This window comes from Hippocampus zosterae, chromosome 9 (genome assembly GCF_025434085.1).
Source record: "Hippocampus zosterae strain Florida chromosome 9, ASM2543408v3, whole genome shotgun sequence".
Classification (NCBI taxonomy): Eukaryota; Metazoa; Chordata; class Actinopteri; order Syngnathiformes; family Syngnathidae; genus Hippocampus; species Hippocampus zosterae.
Genome location: NC_067459.1, coordinates 10,915,219 through 10,933,755, shown reverse-complemented (window position 1 = coordinate 10,933,755; position 18,537 = coordinate 10,915,219). Strand labels below are relative to the sequence as shown.

The window sequence follows — 18,537 nt, the reverse complement described above, 5'->3', positions numbered from 1 at the left end:
GGTCATTTTTGTTGTGAAAAATGCCTTCCTATATTCAAAAAAATAATTTACAAAAAAAATATTAGTCCGTGCTCACATTTCCAAAAACGGTCTTATATAGGGACAATGTAAAGTGTCAGACCTGCCATGTAGCTAAATGATTAGTGCGTTGACATTGCGCAGCGGAGGTGCAGTGTTCGATTTGTGCTCCAGCCTTCCTGTGTTCTCAAAAACATGCATGGCTATCCATTTTCTGATCCTCTTCACGCTCATACTCACACTGAGGAACAATATGAGGTATTCATTCCCTACCTGGTAGTCAAATATTTAGTGTGCTGGCGTTGCGCTGCGAGGGTGCAGGGTTCGATTCCAGCTCTGGCCGTTCAGTGTGAGGTTGCACGTTCTACCCTGCGCAGGTTTCCAGAAACAAGTGTGGCCATCTGTATTCTTATCCTCTTCGCGCTCACACTGACACCTAGTGACAATGTAAAGCAGGGTTTCCACTCTTCCACTTGCTTTTTATTTGTGGATCCTTTAATGACTTTTGAGGGCTAATTTAGCCATTTTTAAGGACTTTTTGTCCATTCAGCAGTGGATTCACTGTGGATTTAATGAACAGAAAGCCACATATCACTGTCCTGTATGTCAAATTGGCTCGAAATGACCCGAATCATCACGTGATCATCATCGGAACTGATCGGAGATGGCGAGAAAAGCAGAGCGGGAACCAGGAAGGCATGTCACCCGACAGCGGGCATCAAGGGCAAGGGTGCCAAATGCATTTTCTGACAAAACTATTCATTGGAAGGGTGGGGGGAAATGACTTACACAAATGAAATGAACATCACAGGTTAATTTTGAAGGACTTTTATTGATTTTAGAAGCTTTCCCTGAAAATTAAGGACAATTAAGAACATCATCTTACAACTTTTTTTTATGGATTTTTATTAACTTTAAGGACCCGTGGGAACGCTGTTTTGTCTTTAATACTGTGGCCAAAAAGGGTTCAGACATGCTGCATGTCTTTTCTTTCTTTTAAATCACGAAAAGCAGTCCACAAACTGCTGAGTGGCGGTTTGGCTCTTGAGCGGCTGTCTAAATCCTGTTTGGTATCCAACAGTGAATCTTTGACTTGGATTTGGCTTTGGGAGATGCCCCCCCGCAATGTTTTCAAAGCAGCATCCCGCAGCGCTCCAGCAAAAATGTGAAAATCTCTTTCGCAGTGCTGCTTTGAACACAAAAAGCCTCGGGAAGGACGAGGAATCGACACAAGCGCATCATGTGTTTTTTTTCCAAGAACATTCAGAAAGGTGCACCCAGGAGACATCACAGCATGTGACATACGCAGAGTGGAGTAGAATTCATTGCATGAAAAGCACCGTGACAGACGGGTGTGAGCGAGACATAAGAGCAAAAGTGACAAATGCACGATCATTTTTTTTATTTCTCAAAAGCACCATGAGAACTTTTAAAGACGCCTTCAGGGACAGTGGTAGTAGAACACCATGCAAAGGACTCAGAAAAGGGGTTGGCGCGTTATACACTGGTGGGGTTGGGACTGCACCGTTCTAAAGTGGGATTATCACCCACAGTCCAACCAGGCTGTGCGTGCTCACGCATCTGTGCCAGTGTGGGTGGGGGTGCGAAAAATCAGCTTTGAGTGCTTGATCTGGAGCAAAGTGGCTCAGGATGCTGCATTTTCCCCAATGTTCGTGAGCAACATTTAAAAGCGGGCTTTAGGAGAAGATGCCAAAAATTATACAGCCCAAGCAGAAAGGAACAATCCCCCCCCACCCCCCACTCCGATGGAGTCTCACTTTCACCCTTCATGTTTTCAAGTGTCGACAGAGGCTTTCGACACAAATTTTCAGTGCAAGACGACAACAGCCTCTCCTTGACTATTTTTGTATGGCAATGCGCACACACACGCGCGCATGCATGCACACACACAAAGGGAATTGTCCATTCCAACAATGTTTGTCCGTCTGCGTCACTTGTAGCCACCCAGAAAAACAAAAACAAAATGTGCACACACACACAAAAATAAGGACAATTTCAAGTGAACACAAAGAAACGTGTATTTCCTCAAATACTGGCCTTATGTAAGTGACCTACTTTGAGAAAATAATGTGTGTTATGAAAAGTATTTACTCCAGATGTACTGCACAAAGTATGCTTATTTTTCAGAGGGAAAAAGTGTTAAGTGTTCTGAGAACAAAATCATGGTACAATTAAGCACTATTTTGAGGACGGGAATAATATTGTATGTTTAGAGGAAAACTAATATGAGATCAGTCATTTTCGAAGAAAAAAAGTCATAAAATATAAACACTGGATGGATGGCTGGGATATAGACCTACGATGAACTCAGTGACTGCCTCTAGTGCCAAATATGCATTTGAACTGGGAGGCTTGGCAGTGTTGAGTTCATTTTTTTCTTTTTCCAAGAAGAAAATTGGAATATTATAACAAGTAACAGTAGTATTTTTTAACTTAATGCTTATAGTCCAACATTATTCAAATTTTCCTTGAAAAATGTGCCTTGCTTTCTGGAAGAACGTTGCCAAAAGAGAAACTTTTTTTGGGCCAAATCTATCCATAAGAACTGGGTTAAAAAAAATGCCCGTCACTTGGAGCTGTGCAGCAAGTGCAAACTTAAAACAGAGGCAGAAACACACATTACTGCTATGTTCAAACTCCAGCATTGTTTGCACAAAGATACTGTCGGCCTCCTGTCAAACACCGAGCACCAGCTGCAAATAAACAGCCACTACTTGAGCAAATACAACAAGTGGTTTTGGTCCCATGTCTTTCTTTCTTTCTTGTTGTCTGAGTCCTTGAGAAAGAATTTGGAAAAATTAGCTTCTTTGCAAACAAAATCAAACACACTTTAGCTCAGTGCAGTTCATGTCGCGCTTCCATTTTTATCTACGTTAAGTCTGCAGCTGCTCATGTGGCTTGCAAGGGAAAGAACATCTAGAAGAAGTGCAACTATTTGAGTTCGTGAGGAAAATCAACATCTCGTCAGCGAAGCACAAACACCAATCAATGGAGAATGGAGATCACTTTGAACAGAGAGCGCGCTGGTGGTCTTGTAACACATTTATAAAAAAAAAAAAAGAAAATTAAAACAACAAATAGAAAAGGTTTGGCATCTCGAAGGTCATCCGCTCCAAATGGTGTCCCGCTGGCTATGGCGAGTACGGCGGCTACCTCCGACCTCGCTGTTTGGCCAGACGCTTCATGAAGCAGCAGGTCACCGCCGCGATGATGACGATGCCCACCAGCAGGGCCGACGACACGCCGACCACCAGCGGGATGAGGAGGAGGTCAGCAACTAAGAAGGAGCCAATGGGAGTCATTTTACTTGTGTTTTAGTGTATTTATAGTGGTTAACTTTACACTATATACATGTATAGGGCCCAATTCAGACATTTTCACTTGTCTAAATTGGCAACAAAGTTTCAACAGTATCGGCAAGAGTCAATAAAGGTTTCATGACTGTGCCACTCTGGGCTTGAACATCATTCATTTGCTTTACGTTATTTTGTGAGAAAATTATGAGCCACATTAGGGCGACCGCCTGTCCAAGGGTTGAGCAGTACCTCGCTAGAAGCAGTGGAAACAAATTCAAATGCAACAAACCTCGGGCATACAAGTAGACGGTGACTGCGTTGGACTCAGCCTTGATCCCAGAGTTGTACCAGCCTCCGTGTGGATCCTGGCCCCAGGCCTCAGCACGGCACGCGTACAGGCCTTGATCTTCAATGGTGGCCGCGTGGACCCGGAGACGGTAGCTGACGGCGGACAGCCGGTCCACACTGACCTCGCTGCCATTGCCGTAGATCTCCACGATGCCGTCGTACGTGAGAGTGGCGACCGGTTTGGGTTCGACCGGGAGAGCCGGCGGCTCCGGCATGGTGTTTCTCTGGGATCTGATCTGTGGCTCAGGGAGAGGCCATCGCAACCATTGCACCTGAGCCTGGGCTGGCCCTGTGGTGGTGATGGTGGCGGTGCAGAGGAGGGTGATGGTGCTGCCCCTTTTCAGCAGGGGGCCTTGGGCGAGCTGAGCCTCCGCTGAAACTACAACATCTACGGAAAAGAAGCGTGTATTGAGCAAACCTTGATGCTGGAGACGGGCATGATTAATAAATTCATTTTAAAAACAAAACAAAACAAAAAAAACACAAGCAAGTGAAATTCATTCAATCTAACAATTACACTGACAGGCTCAGACCCGACGAGTTTGCTGCCTTTGGTTGGGTTCTGCCATTAACAAACACTCAACTAGACTGAAGGACGGGAGCCCAGTGATTTGATTAGGTAATATAAGGTGAGTTACAAGATGGACCATAGATTGCAATTACATAAAACAGCAACATAATCGCACCTGCATAATTTTTCTTGATATACTGTATGTCATCTTTTATAGATTAATAGAAAGCCATCATTATTCAGAGATTTTGAGCGATTGTCATTCACTGCACCGAGCAGAGGCAATTGCTCTAAGACTGCAAAAGAAGCTCAGCTTCCCCTAAAATGTCAAAAAGTGATCAAGTATAGGTGTGTACGTACAATTGTCTGGACATGTCATTGACTAAATATGCGCTACAATGCGCTCAAGTTTTGTTCCGACTCAGCTTCTTATTACTTGTTACGACGCGACTCTCTTCTCATTCATTCCCGCAGCTTCACTGTGCATTAAACTGTGGGGACGCTGGGCGTCTCGAGAGTTCAGGGTAGGTTCTCCCAATGCATTGAAACGAGAGGAGTCAAAAGACTATTTGGGTCTTTTCAATGAGATTTAGAGAGTATTTCTCGAGCCTGTGTACAAACCCCTGGTTGACAGACAGCCAACTGTGACCAGAAGGGTCAGAAAACGGTCCACGGAAGCTGAAGATGCCATGCGGGACTGCTTCGACACAACCAGGTGGGAAGTTTTCAGTTCTCAGGAAACTGAGGTCTTTTGGGGTTCAGGGGTCGCTCCTTAAGACTTTCTATAACTCGGTGGTGGCCTCGGCCATTCATTATGGCATTGCCTGCTGGTCAGGCAGCATCTCGGCCCGGGACAGAAAGAGACTGGAGCGACTGGTCAGGAAGGCCAGTTCTGTCCTGGGCTCCTCCCTTGACACTCTGGAGGACGTGGGCAACAGAAGGATGCTAACTAAGCTAAAAGCTATGACGGACAGTCCCTCCCACCCCCTCCAGCCCACCCTGACAGCACTTGGTAGCTCCTTCCAAGTTTTACATTTATATTGCACTTAATTGAACGGTGTTTGTTTGTTTTCTTCTTTCTACGCACATTCTTGCTGCTGCTATTTCCCCAGTGTGGGACAAATAAATGATATCTTATCTTAAATGCTGGATTTCTCCCGCCCATCGGACGCTCAACTTCTTTGGGAGTCTGTGGACAGTGGGCGTTTATCGGCCGGGCCGGACGCTCAGCTTTTCTGCATGATGACTAGATGATCTGTCTGAGGCGGAATCTCTTTTTGATTGACAGCGAAATGAGCCAATCACAGATCTTATGGTGAAGGCATTCGTTTCATTTTTTTGAAAAGGAACGGAGAGTAGAATTCACGTAGAAATAAACGGACATATTATATGAAGTAGGCCGAAATTGAGCTTGCCCTCCTTGACAGACCAGCATCCGCCACTGGCACCGAGGGACTTTTTTTTTTCTGTCCGACTATATGAATGCATCTCGCATCTCGCCAAATGCAAGGGGTGTCAATGTTTAACTTCCTACAAGTTGATAGTTCGAGACCCAAACATCCAGACACATATTGTGTTCTTTCAACACGAGTACCAACAGTATTTATAATTCGATATTCAGCACTGAAAAGAGACAACGCAGTCTCCGTTGCCAAAATGCAGTGCGGGTTGTCGGCGCATCAGTGAGTGGGGGCGAGCTGAATCGGAAGTCGTCCTTTATAAAGAAAAGAGTTAGAGTGGATATTTATTTATTTTATACATGAAGGCTTTTACCCTGACGCGCATTCTGTATTCTGTGTGCAGTCTGGCAGACAGACAGAGTTGGAGCGCCTTCGCTGTATGTACCAGTAGGAGCTTAAAACATGCACTTGCGCTGTGCAACCGGATCAAATGTTCTTATGAGCACACGGGGGCAGTTGCGAGCAGAATCATGACACTTTCGAGCCCTGGAAGGCATACCCGGCTGGCTACTAATCCATCCAGACCCGACTACTTAGCTCTGGTGCACAAGCCAAAGTAATTGTGGTGTCTCACCTTTCGTTTTGAGATTGACTGTGACACCCTCGGACCTCTGCGTGAGTGTCGCCGGCATAGAAGGAGAGGGGATCCTGCGACCGGCGTACACGCTGACCACGCAGCGATAAACGCCGGTGTCGGAGGGCCGGGCAGAGAACAACTTCAGGGAGTACTTTGCATCCGCCACTTTCTCCATAGAGCCACCACTAGCTCGGCTGACGTCGTCGCCCCAGCTCACAATGCCGTCTGGGCTCATTCTGGCCACCTCCACCTGAGAAGATCATCAGCAACAACAACAAAATCTGTCTCAAAAACTATGCCCTAAAAGACATTTCCTTCAAAGAATAACTTGTAGACATTTTGTCCCATTTCTACCAAGGTTAGGGGTTGTGGGACTGACTTTCTAAGACTTTGAACCTAAGAAAGAGTTTTACTCAGCATTTGGCAATATGAAATTTGATAGGCTTGTCTAGTATGTTGAGTAGGAGGAGAAAAAACACAATGCCTGAAAAGACACAGAGCTCTGCTATTTTGGTTTGAAGCAAACATTATAGAGCCATTTCCTCTTTAGAAGACAAAGTGAATTTTTTTGAAAATTCAGCACGCTGTATCTCTCAGCAACGTGAAATTTGATCGCCTTTTCTTTCATGCGCAGGCTCACTAAAAATGTCTCAGAAAGCCATGCCTGAAAAGATACATGAAGTCGCCCATTTTGGTTTAAAGTGGAGACATTTTAGCTGGGTGCAGGGGTCCTTCAAAGACAAACTTGAAAATTCAACCTCCAAAGCCAGTTTTGCTTGGCAATATGAAATTTAATTGACATGATAACCATGGGCAAGCCAAAAAAAAAGAAGACATGCCTGAAATGCCACATTAAGTCAGCCACTTTTATTGGACAGAACCATTATTTAGGCAATTTCCTGAGGTCCTTCAAATACAAACCTTGTTGAGGGGATTTCTTGAAAATTCAGCCCCCAAGACAGTTTTACTTTGCAGCATGAAATTTAGGGAGCACCTTCGGCATGCAGAAGTATACAAAATCAGTTGAGAATTTATGCTGGCGAATTCACATTTGCTAAAGCTGCAATCTCTGAGTCAATTTGATTATCCCCAATGGTTCTTTTCGTTTGCTTGCTGAAAAATTTGAACCACAATAGAGATACGTGACTTTAGTTTAATATTTTGGTGAGGATCTGGAAAAATGTGTGAATGCAAGAACAACGTGTGAACAACCGCTTTTGAATTATTCCAGTAATAAATGCACTCGTGCCGACAGAGAATACGTATTATGTAGAGGAAGTCATCAAGACTTCTCTAAATGAGAATTGTAAGACAATTCTGACCTATTTTCATTCATCACTTCCCTCATCCAAATCCAGTACGAGGTAGGAGTCTTACCTCCGTGCCTCCAGACCCAATGAACTCGCCACCCGCAAAGCCCCTCTTCATCCACTGAATCTGCAGGCCCGAGTTGTCATCGGAAGGCAGCCCATTGACCTCGCAGGTCAGAAGGAGAGGCGAGCCCACCTGCAGGGTCACCTCCCCTTGGGGTGATGACGTCACACTCAGAGACTCGGCTGTAGGGACAGAGAGGACACGGCTTCAGACTAGGCAGCATTAATCGGCTTTATGCAGCAAAATGACAAGATTAAGTTCGCTCAGGCTCAGAAGTTAGCAAGTAGGCAAGTCATAGTTAGCAGACAGACTAGCACAGTTAGCTTGTCTGTGCTGTATGGCTGCCTTATCGTTTATGCGCTTGTAGTACACCTTGCTTGTGTTCCCAGTATGGGAAAAACCTTTTTCCGAAGTATCGCTGATGTCAAGCCAAACCCTCAGATGTCACAATTTGGTAACATTTTTATTAGTCAGTCCAGACTTGTGGGTGTTTTATTACAAATTCTTGACCAATTTAAAGTGTTGAAAATGGACGCTTTCATGTTCATGGTTGAATCAAAATGCTGTTTTGGGGGTCTCCTGAAAAGTGATGATATTGGAGGTATGAGGAATACAGCAGACACAATCGATAAAAGAAAATATTAAAACAAAAATGGAAAATACCGTGATACCGTTCAAGACTAGTTCAATTTGTTCTGTGGCCATGGTCATAACTCAAAACAGTTCACAAGTCATCTTTTCTCATTGAAATAACAGGAAATGCCATTCATCCATTTGAGCCTTCCTCAAAAAAAAAACGGTGTAATGTGTATTTTTAGCAAGAGCAATCCATATCACAATTTATAAAAACGTAGAGTAATTACACAATTAAAAGCAAATAAACAGTTTTTGTATCACTGCATCAACTTGAATGGTTATTGTTCTGCTCTTTCTGGTGTGCATGTCTTGGTCACCCGGGAGCAGTATAGGCCAAATGGATATACTGTTCATTGAGACCTCTCACCTCAGCTCAGCTCAGTACGGCACTAAATAATAGATTTTATTCATAAGCGCCTTTCACAACATTCAAGGACACTTTACACTTCAAGAGTCTAGTTATGTTGTCTGTCTACATGTGTTGCGGCACTATTTATGTTCTATCCATTGCTTAAAGCGTTAAAGCACCTCAACATATTTTATCTGTGTTTTACTATTGGTATTGGCTGTACAGTGTCCTTGAGTGTTGTGAAAGGCGCTTACAAATGTGATGTATTATTATTATTATTATTATTATAACATCAATGCTATTTAGTGTTTACATTAAGCTAGCGGACTGAAAGGCAAATCTATGCAGCTGTTTTAAACACACAAGGTGTCAATCCAATGTGGGCAACGGCTAAAAGTTAAAATAATCAAATAAACCGTTCAGTACTCCTATAGACGATCTAGGAAATTTGGCGATGCATCTGCTGCAAGCGGCACACGATTCATATTGTAGTCTGGGCTCACAGGCCAAACATTTGTAGGTCAAGAGCTGTATGCAAAATTCTGTTTTGATTGGACGTCATTCGTTTGTGCAAGTGTACCGATTGAAGTGGCTTGTGAACATATTCTGGTGAAAAGATACTGGGTCCTCATTTAACCACCGCTAATGACAATCGATGCATTGTCTTTGTAGACAAAAGGGGAAGGTGCTGAGCAAACACACACCAACATAATGCAGGCATTGTTCCACATTCAACTCCCACTATTCACTATTTATGTTTTATTAGTGAGGGTGCAATTGCGTGTATGACCTACATCTACTGAATGCTATACAACCTAGACTGAAGTTCCAAGAACACACAAGTTTACTCTGATGCCTTTTAACTAACTTCTTAGTAATTTAGCTGCAGACGTTGAAGGAAAGAACAAATCCCAAATGTCGATTAGTGCAAAGGATGAAAAAAAAATTCTCTAGATCCGCGTGAACGCTTTCAGGCATAAAAAGCAAGCCGGGCTGCGAGGCAACGGGCTGGCATCGACCCACCACATTCAGCTGGATCATCATCAACGAGAGAGAAAGAGCTGAATTTGGAGCATGTCAGGGGATTCACGCTGGCATTTCATGAGCCCACGAAACTGAACTTGCCAGGTAGGCAAAGAGCTCAAGGAAGAAACTGGTTTTTGGCTGCCTGATCAACAAGAGGCAGGCAAAAATGAAACAAACATGCACTGCTTCACTCACAAGTCTGGAAAGTGTCCAATGCAGCCACCAGCACGACAAGCCCAGGCTGAATCATAACACGTTAGTAAAACACATATTTTAAATAGCTAAGCAGGACACCTTTTGTGTCTTCAGAGCTGTGTCACTCTTATGAAACAACATTCGTCAACACTATTTGATCTCAGACATCCTATCAATCCCGATATTGTCTGACACCTAACTGTACTGTACAGTGTGGCCCTAACAAATGTTTGACGTTTTAGTGTAAATATGGGTACAACGTGGCATGCAAACAAGATCAAAAATACCACTAGAGCATGAAGTTGGGATGAATTTCTTTCATCAGGGTTCATTAATAAAGTAATAACTTTTCACAACACGACTGAATGCGGGATCCACGCAAGCGTGTTAATTCCAAATTCTGACCCCACCTCCTGAACATCTCATCAGAAATTGAGATGCGCCTCAAACCCAAGACTCGGCAATGCATTTCCAAGCGAGCCCGTATGAACCGCAGGCTTGATTTCCCATGCTTAGAGGTCTTTTATTGCTCATTTCCATTAAGGTTTGAGGGATTAGTGGCTGCAGCATTTTATTGGAACCATTTACAATAAACTCAATAGATTTTTTTAAATACTCAGACGATCCAGCCTGGTAATAACAGTCATTAGCAACTTCAAAAGTCACTTTACCGCAGTGTTAAAAATAAATAAATAAATAAATAAATAAAAGGGAAAAAAACTGCACTCTAAATTCAGAGTGCCTTGTGTGGTGTCGTCAAATTGACTGAAGTGGAAATGACTCTTCTCGATCAAAGTTACGTAACCATTTCCTGTTCTGTGGTTGTCCTCCCAGAGAATGTTACTTTGAGCGTAGTCGCATCTTGCTATTTACGAATTCACCTATTTGTGTGTTTTTTTGTGCCCATCTTCTGCTAGTTGTTGGCAAAAAAATCCAATTTGCGGTTTTGTGCTCATTCTAAAAAGGCAGTAAGATGCCACCCGTCTACACAAGAAACTAGTGACTGGTGTCAAGGAAGTATGCTGCAGTAATAAAGTTCAACTGAGAGACAAGATTTTAGTTGTTTCGCTTTAAAGTTACATTGGGTCAGGTTGGCTTGAAATAACATTAAAGGTCTTGCGATCATAATTTGATTCGTAAGTCAGTACAGGTCTTGTACAAGCAATTATTTTAAAAATTATTCGCGTCATAGCTTGGCCTCTACCCCCATTCACTGAGCAACACTTCCTGGAAAAGGATGTCATTGTACTCACAGAGTTGCTTAACAGTCAGGTTGCCAATGTCCAGCGTCCTGTAGGCAATCTTCTGCCAAGACCGGTCCGGGTCCCGAATCCACTGCGCGGCCTCACAGAAATAGGCTCCCGTGTCATTGGGCTGCAACACCTTTATCTTCATGATGTACAGGTCCTGACCGCCCTCTCCGTTTCGCTTCTCCAGCGTAATGTCGCCATCATCGTAGCGCTTCTTGTAGGCGAGTCCCGGCACGACACCCAGCAACTTGTCAATAGAGATGATAACCCGAACGGTGCTGAGCTCCGGCCCCACCGTGCCGCCCGAGTCCGCTTGGCTGCTGCGCTTCCCGAAGGTGATGGACAAGTGGGTGAGTTGCTCCGAACGGATGCTGGCCGAGCACGTCAGAGTTAATTCGGCACCTTCTGGGAGGGGTTGCCCGGTCAGGGAGCGGCTGTAGCTGATCTGGAGTGTGTCAGGGATCACTGCAGGTGGACAAAAAGGGGACATATTACTCAATGAAGCCGCTACAGGAAGAATACAATATTTCGATGATCTGCGAACAGTCAGTTTGGTTAACGCATCTGCCTCACAGTCAGGAGTTTCCTCCCAAATCCCCAAAACAAGCTTCATAGGTTAACTCTAGATTGTGTGTACGTGTGTGTGCACCATTTGATTAATAGTCCAGTGTGTACTCCACTTGCCTTCACCTGCAATAGACTCAAGCTCAATTGTATCCCAAATAAAGATTGCTCCATTGTAAAAAAAAAAAAAAAAAAAAAAAAAAGGATAGATGGATAAGAACTAAATGTGTCAACTTTATACATTTCAATTTCATTTGATGAGCGCTGTTGTTAAGTTCTGTTGTTAATCTCCCTTAATGTCTTATGGTCGTATCATGTTTTCTTTTTGTCAAAATACCAAACGACATTTTAAAATATCACGTGCAAATCAAGCCTCTTGCGTTTTCATTTTGCCGCATCCACACTTGTCCTATATTTGCATCTTTGCGTCAAATTGCTGTATTGCTTTGTGATCACAATGAAAGGTACAACTAAGGCTTGCAAACATTTGCATATTCGGAATGAGGACAGACCTCAAAGTGTGCACTCCCTGTATCCCAGCGTTTGGCTGCTGTTCTACAAGGACGGTGATTGCATCTCGCGAGTAATGTGGACTTCCTGGTTTCAAGTGTGCCGAACAGGAGATCACACCATGTGGAATGAAACGAGCCAAGAGACTTGTTCTCCACTTAACATTCCAATCACAATAATGTGCCTGTTGTTATTGAATCAATAGAGTACTCTGTCAGAGCTACCGCAAAATGATCTCAATGGGTAGGCTCACTGTGCTGCACAAGATCGTGTTAGTTGGACTGAATTAGGCAGCCAGTAGCTTACGATATACAGGATATTGTGCACCACTTTATTTTATTTACTTCTGTTTACTCTCGTCTCTTGTATTTTCTCCCCCGACATATTTTATATACATACAATCTTTTATTTTGCATTTTTTCCAACATTTGCATGCAAGTATTTTTATCAAATCTTTTAATGTATTTTTTATAAATATATTTTATATTTTGTATTTTTATGGGTTATTAATCTATTTGTTTTGACTTTTTCTAATGTTGGTGATGCAATTTTTTTTCAATCCTCATTCTCATATTTGGGTATTTTTTGTGTTTTATGTGTTTTCTATTTGTATATATTTCATTTAAAACTTAATACTAGAATAATTTTTATATTCTGATATTTTTGGCTTATATTTTACATTTCCCCCAATGGTTGTGTGTTTTTCATCTATTTGTGTATACTTCCCACAATGTGTGTATTTTCCTTTATTTTTCCTCTAATATTGGTGTATTTTTCATCTGTTTTTTGTGCACGGTAATTCTTTCGTCTTTAAACTTTGTCTTTGAATATTTTCAATTTCCTATCTGTTATTTATGTATTATTAATTTGAATGTCTAACTTTCATTCAAATACTGTATGTCATTTTTTCTAATATTTCTTGACAAATATTTTGTATTTCTCCTCTACTTGCGAATATTTCCCCTTAATACGTGTGCATTTTTCCTCTTACATAGAGTGTCTTTTTCATCTAATATGGTTTAATTATTTAGAATTTTTTAAAATAATATTTTGTATGTTTTTGCCATAATATTTCTGTGCTTTTCAAAGAATATTTGGGTATTTTCTGCATGACGTTTTGGGGTAGGCTCACCGATTGTGTACTTGTACTGAACATGTGCCTGATGACCAAATGACATGTCTGATGGCAGACAGTATGGGCACAGGGTGTGCACCGCTCGTTTTGACAATTTACCTTTAACGACCACAGAGCTGCTGTAGGATCCCAGGTAGGCATCGTCTGTGCTTGGTGTGTAGCACTCATATTTGCCCTGATCGTCCGTGCGCAGCCTCTGGACTACCAGCCGTACGTGGTCGCCAGAGTCGCGGTCCACCCTCACCTCGCCATTCCTCACCCGCGCTTGGTAGGGGGCGTATGGGAAGCCTTTGTCTTTGGTGGATACAACTCCAATTTGCCTGTCACCCGAGTCGTCCCTGTACAGGTACCACTCGAAGTCCTGCATGCGCGGGCCATCGTAGCCGGAGACGGCGCAGGGCACGGAGAGGGAGAATCCGGCCACGCGGTACAAAGGTCCCGTTGGAACGGTCACCTCGCGGGACACTGCATACTGGAGAACTGTGAACAGAAGACATAAAAGACAAAGGGCGTGACTTTGCAAAAGTATTTAGCAGACTGAAAAGTGTGTGCTTTTTAATGTCATTCAAATCATGGTACTGGTTGATAAAGGTTTAATGAAGCGACCATCCAATTTCAGACGGTTAATATGACAGATTCATATGGTAAATGTTGTTAACACTATACAGTACTGTATTTAGCCTCTCAGGAGAAGGGCCTTTTGGCTCCTCCCACCTTGTGTGCAAACAAAAAAAAATAACATGAACCATAAAGACAACAAAGAGAAGACATCAAAGAAGTTTTTATTGTCCTGTGAAATGAGTTAACGCTTTTGTTGCATTATTGCCTCCGTTTTTTTTTCACTCCATGTTTTTTGTATACAAGTGTCTTATGTTCTAAATGTTAACATTTTACTTGAAGGTTTTATTAGTTTTCTTCCAACTATTAAATAGTTCACCTCTAAAACAACATTTTTTCTTTAATATTTTTACATTTTTCGCTTTAATATTTTTGACTGCATTTCTAAATATCTATAATTTTATTTAATATTTTTATCTACTATTTGATGTTATTGACTAACATTTTTGTATTTTTCAAATGTTTTTCTAATTTTTTTTACATCAAGTTTTTTTATTTAATGTTACTAATATGAGTGTGTTTTATCTAAACGGTGGATTATATTTTCAATTGCTTTGGTTCCGTTCTCAACAGAGCAAGTTATATAGATGTATTGCTTTGTATTGTATCAAATGCTCTCATCCGTGCCTCTCCTATGAGAGAATCCCTATTGTTTTCTTGGCAACTTATTTATTTATTTATTTTAGCTGCAACAATGTTTCCGTTCATAGAGATACACATTTTTAACAGTGGCTCTCTGCCCTGTAGGTGATTTTAGTCTTAATCTGCCAGCTATGGCAAAAACATGAGTGGATGCCGAACACTTTATACCGCTACCTTTGACCTAATCTAAAATGGATTAATACCCAAACAAACCTGAAAGACCGGACGTGCGTGTGCAAGTGGGTGTGGGTTTACACATACACACAGCAACTGTTGGGCGAGCCGCTGCGTCACCGCGACACGCCTGTGGATAATGACATGGGGCTGAGCGGGAAGGCTTAAGCGGATCGAGACCTAATTAACATGAGACTCAAGAACTGGGACTGATAGGGTCGCCACGGCTTGTGACAATACTCAACACTGTCTGGATTAGACAAACCAAGAAGGGTGAGGGGGGCAGCTGTGTTCTCTTCAATATTTTTTTTTGAGTATACTTTTTTCCAAAGGTCAAATTTAATCACTTTATCGATTTCAAATTAGTTATTTCAGCATGCTGCTCCTACCGAGTCTCTATGAAGCGCTTTAATGCAGACTCTTTAGGGCTGTTCGCACGGCACAAATTTGCTCCGGCGCTGCACCGATGTATTTTGTTGCGATATATTTTGCACCGCAGCAAATTGTGTGGAGCGTTCACACGTACAAAGCCGCTGAGCGTGACAGCATCGTCACAGCGTCGGTGCAGCCCCACCTGCGTTCACACGGCAGTTTCTGCAGCGGAGCAAAATGACAGAAAACAAATGAGCTGTCGTGTTGGTTCTTTTTAAAACGTACTGTATATACACAACTCAAGCGACTACTAGACAGGCACGTCCTTCTCCTTCTCGGTCTCCGTGCCTTCTGCTCGAGAGTGACAGCCCACGAAAACGTAAATCAACGATGACTTCAATGATACTCAGAAAAGCAAACACTAATGCACCAAACAGAAAATCAAGAGAGGAAATCACAAAATAAATTATATGGGCAGGGGTGTGGGGGGGTTGTGAAACAAACAACAAAGGAACAAACAACTCAGAGACAGCCCAGTCTCCTACAAAAGGAATGATGTTACCAGCCAAGTTTGTGTCATTATCAAATAAACACATTACGGAAGTTCGACAGAGCACGAAAGCAACACATTCTCGCCATACGTACTCTTCACAAGCATTTGCTCCGGAGCAAATTTTTAAACCACCTCCCTGAGGTGGATCAAATTTGGTCCGGTGTAAGCCTTTTTCCGGGGCTACGCCGGAGCTAATTTGCTCGTGTGAACACTACTGGGGCAGCCCCGGCGCAGCACCGGACCAAATCTTGCCGTGTGAACACCCCTTTTGATTTTCAGTGAGCTGACGACCATCTGGGAGAGGAATGAACAACTTCAAACTGAATCCACCTTTTTAGAAACTAATAACTATAAACGGTCATTTTAAATCTGTAAAATATTGATGTAATATTGTAATTTTCAACTTTATATCTTGAAAAAATCCAACATCAGTCATATTTCAACTTCTGATGTTGAAAAAGTATTACTTTCTTCTCATTATTCATCTCATACTTTCAATTATTACTTTCTGTCTTGAAACTCTCCAACATTCTGACTTTATCTGGAAAAATATGTCAGAATTCTTACAATATCAGAACGTTTAATCACTAAAAAATATGACATTCTATAATCTAAAAAAGCAACTTTATTCTTGTAATATGCACCTCTGCTCCTTGAAAAAATATTTTATTCACGATTCTTAATCCACAAATAAGCTCAATTGCAAGTATATTCTCCTAAATATCTTTTTTTCACATGATTAAAGAATCTTGAAATATTGGAACTTTTGCACCTTTTAAGCTATGAAAAATTAAGACGTATTCCTGAAAAAACAGTGGACTTTTCCATCTTTAAATAAATTACACTATTCTTATAATATCCTTTCTTTCCATGAAAAAGAAATCCCATATTAAAGCTGTCTGTATGCTTTCATTTTTTTTCATTAATATTTCAAGCATTTGAAAAAACCTTATTAAAATTTCGAAATTCAAACTTTCCCAGCATAAAAAAATGTGAACATTTAAAGAGCACTGATCTTGACCCAAACTACTTGTTTAAAAAAATGACCAACCCATGTTGTGCAATGTGACACACCCATCGAACCAATTTCGGTCTGATTCGATCCGATATATATGTTACATAATATTTGCAAACAAACACGCCAGTGCTTGGACAAGCATCCTTGTGATGATGGCTGCATTATATGACAAGTGCATCAATACACAACCATGCAAAAGCGCGGGGCCGATGAGTGGTGATACGTGCAAACACACAGATTAACGCACTCAATAACCACTTTGAAAGGAGCGTTGCTCACCATAGTGCAGACAGACGAATAGAGTACTTTTTATCCCAGCCATGACGCTCTTCATGTCCCTCCGCGGATTACTCCCGTCTCGGGTGTTCCTTTCCCAGTGGTTCGGCGCCGCTCATCCCGCCACGAATACCCCCAACCGCCTGTTAACCATGTAACAAAAAATGAATGACATGAAGATATTGGCGCCTTCTGATTCGCATCGCCATGTTTGCATTTATTTTGACAAAATGAATCACCTGAGTCACGCACCAACGCGCAGACGTAGCGTAATAAACAATTATCCAACTTAAAAAATATTTATATTTCGCCCAAATCAAAAAGGTATCTTATACAGTATTAAGCTTCGATACGTTTGGTTTCGTCTCCCAGTGGTACGCATCTTCATCGTCATATGGGTTTACTGAGGGGAGGAGCCAAAACAAAGCTTCAAAAGACGACGACAATCGGGAACCATTGGTTGGAGGAGTGATCATCCCAGACTGCAGAGGGCGCCCTAAGGCTAAAATAGGACATCCAACAATCCCCGGAAGTTATCATACTTCCTTTTCCGTAGTGGAGTTTTTTGTTGTACACTTTCGATTTCTAGCTTTAGTTTAAGTAATTCATTACGGTAAAAAATAACGACACGTTTTTATTATTCACCATGTTTATAATTCCTTATCACACAGGAGTCACCATTCCACTTCGTTTCATCCATGTTCAGTTGCAATTTATTTAGATCACGCCAACTCACAACAGATGTATACTCATGCACTTTACATACAGCGCAGTGCATTCCTTCAAAAAAATAATAAATGAAATGTCTATGTAACAAAATAAATAGTCAACAATGCAAAATAGGCAGGATTATAGAAATGGTCAATAAAGAAAGATTCGTTTAAAAACAAAAACTCAAGAGTAATGGCAAAAAAATAACAATTAGTTTTACATTTTAAGATTAACCAAACTGTTTCTGCTCTATGTAGGCTATGAAGCGTTTTCCCCCAAAAAGTATTTAAGTAGTCCTTTTTTCTTTTTTAAATAATATTAAGTTGTTGTGGTGTTTAACCCCCCACTAAAATGATTACTTATGAATAATAAAATATTCTCATCCAAGTGTATTGGAAATTGTGGTTTTTTACTGAGAAAATATAATCATTTATATTGTTCTGTTGTCACAATTTGCTAAATGTAATTGGCCTTATTTCATCTGTGTTCATTATATATTTTTTAATTTACTAAATAATGTTGACAAAGATCAACACAAAACTATAAACGTTAACTCTTACATGATGATGGATCATTACCAGTTCAACATTCAAATAAAATGGTTTGATCGATTATCGTTGTGTAACAGTGTTTATGTCACAAAATGATCAATGGCTACTGAAAGGAGAATAATAGCTGACTACACAACAGCATCATGGCAGGAGGAATTTATTTCATAAGGAGTGATAATGATTGAGGATGAGTACGATGTGTACGATTGTGTTTAGGGTTAGGGATTGTCTGCCTCACATTTCTGAGGTCCTGGGTTTGAATTTCGGCTAAATAGATGCATACATTTACATTAATGGTTTCTATTACGAAAATGTTTTGTACCATGTGTTTTATTACTGTACATACGTTTCA

At 41.5% G+C, this 18,537-nt stretch overlaps 1 protein-coding gene across 1 annotated transcript; it reads right to left on the bottom strand.

The window, feature by feature from the left end:
• Window positions 1–1,678: 1,678 nt before the first annotated feature.
• igsf8 (immunoglobulin superfamily, member 8) lies at window positions 1,679–17,344 on the bottom strand. Its single transcript, XM_052077272.1, has 8 exons — window positions 17,163–17,344; window positions 16,927–17,066; window positions 13,370–13,750; window positions 11,065–11,526; window positions 7,609–7,787; window positions 6,229–6,481; window positions 3,625–4,071; window positions 1,679–3,316 (listed from the first exon to the last, which is right to left on the bottom strand). Exons 2-8 carry the CDS (start codon window positions 16,979–16,981, stop codon window positions 3,189–3,191), a joined length of 1,905 nt encoding a protein of 634 aa, XP_051933232.1. The 5' UTR covers window positions 16,982–17,066; window positions 17,163–17,344; the 3' UTR covers window positions 1,679–3,188.
• Window positions 17,345–18,537: the final 1,193 nt, after the last annotated feature.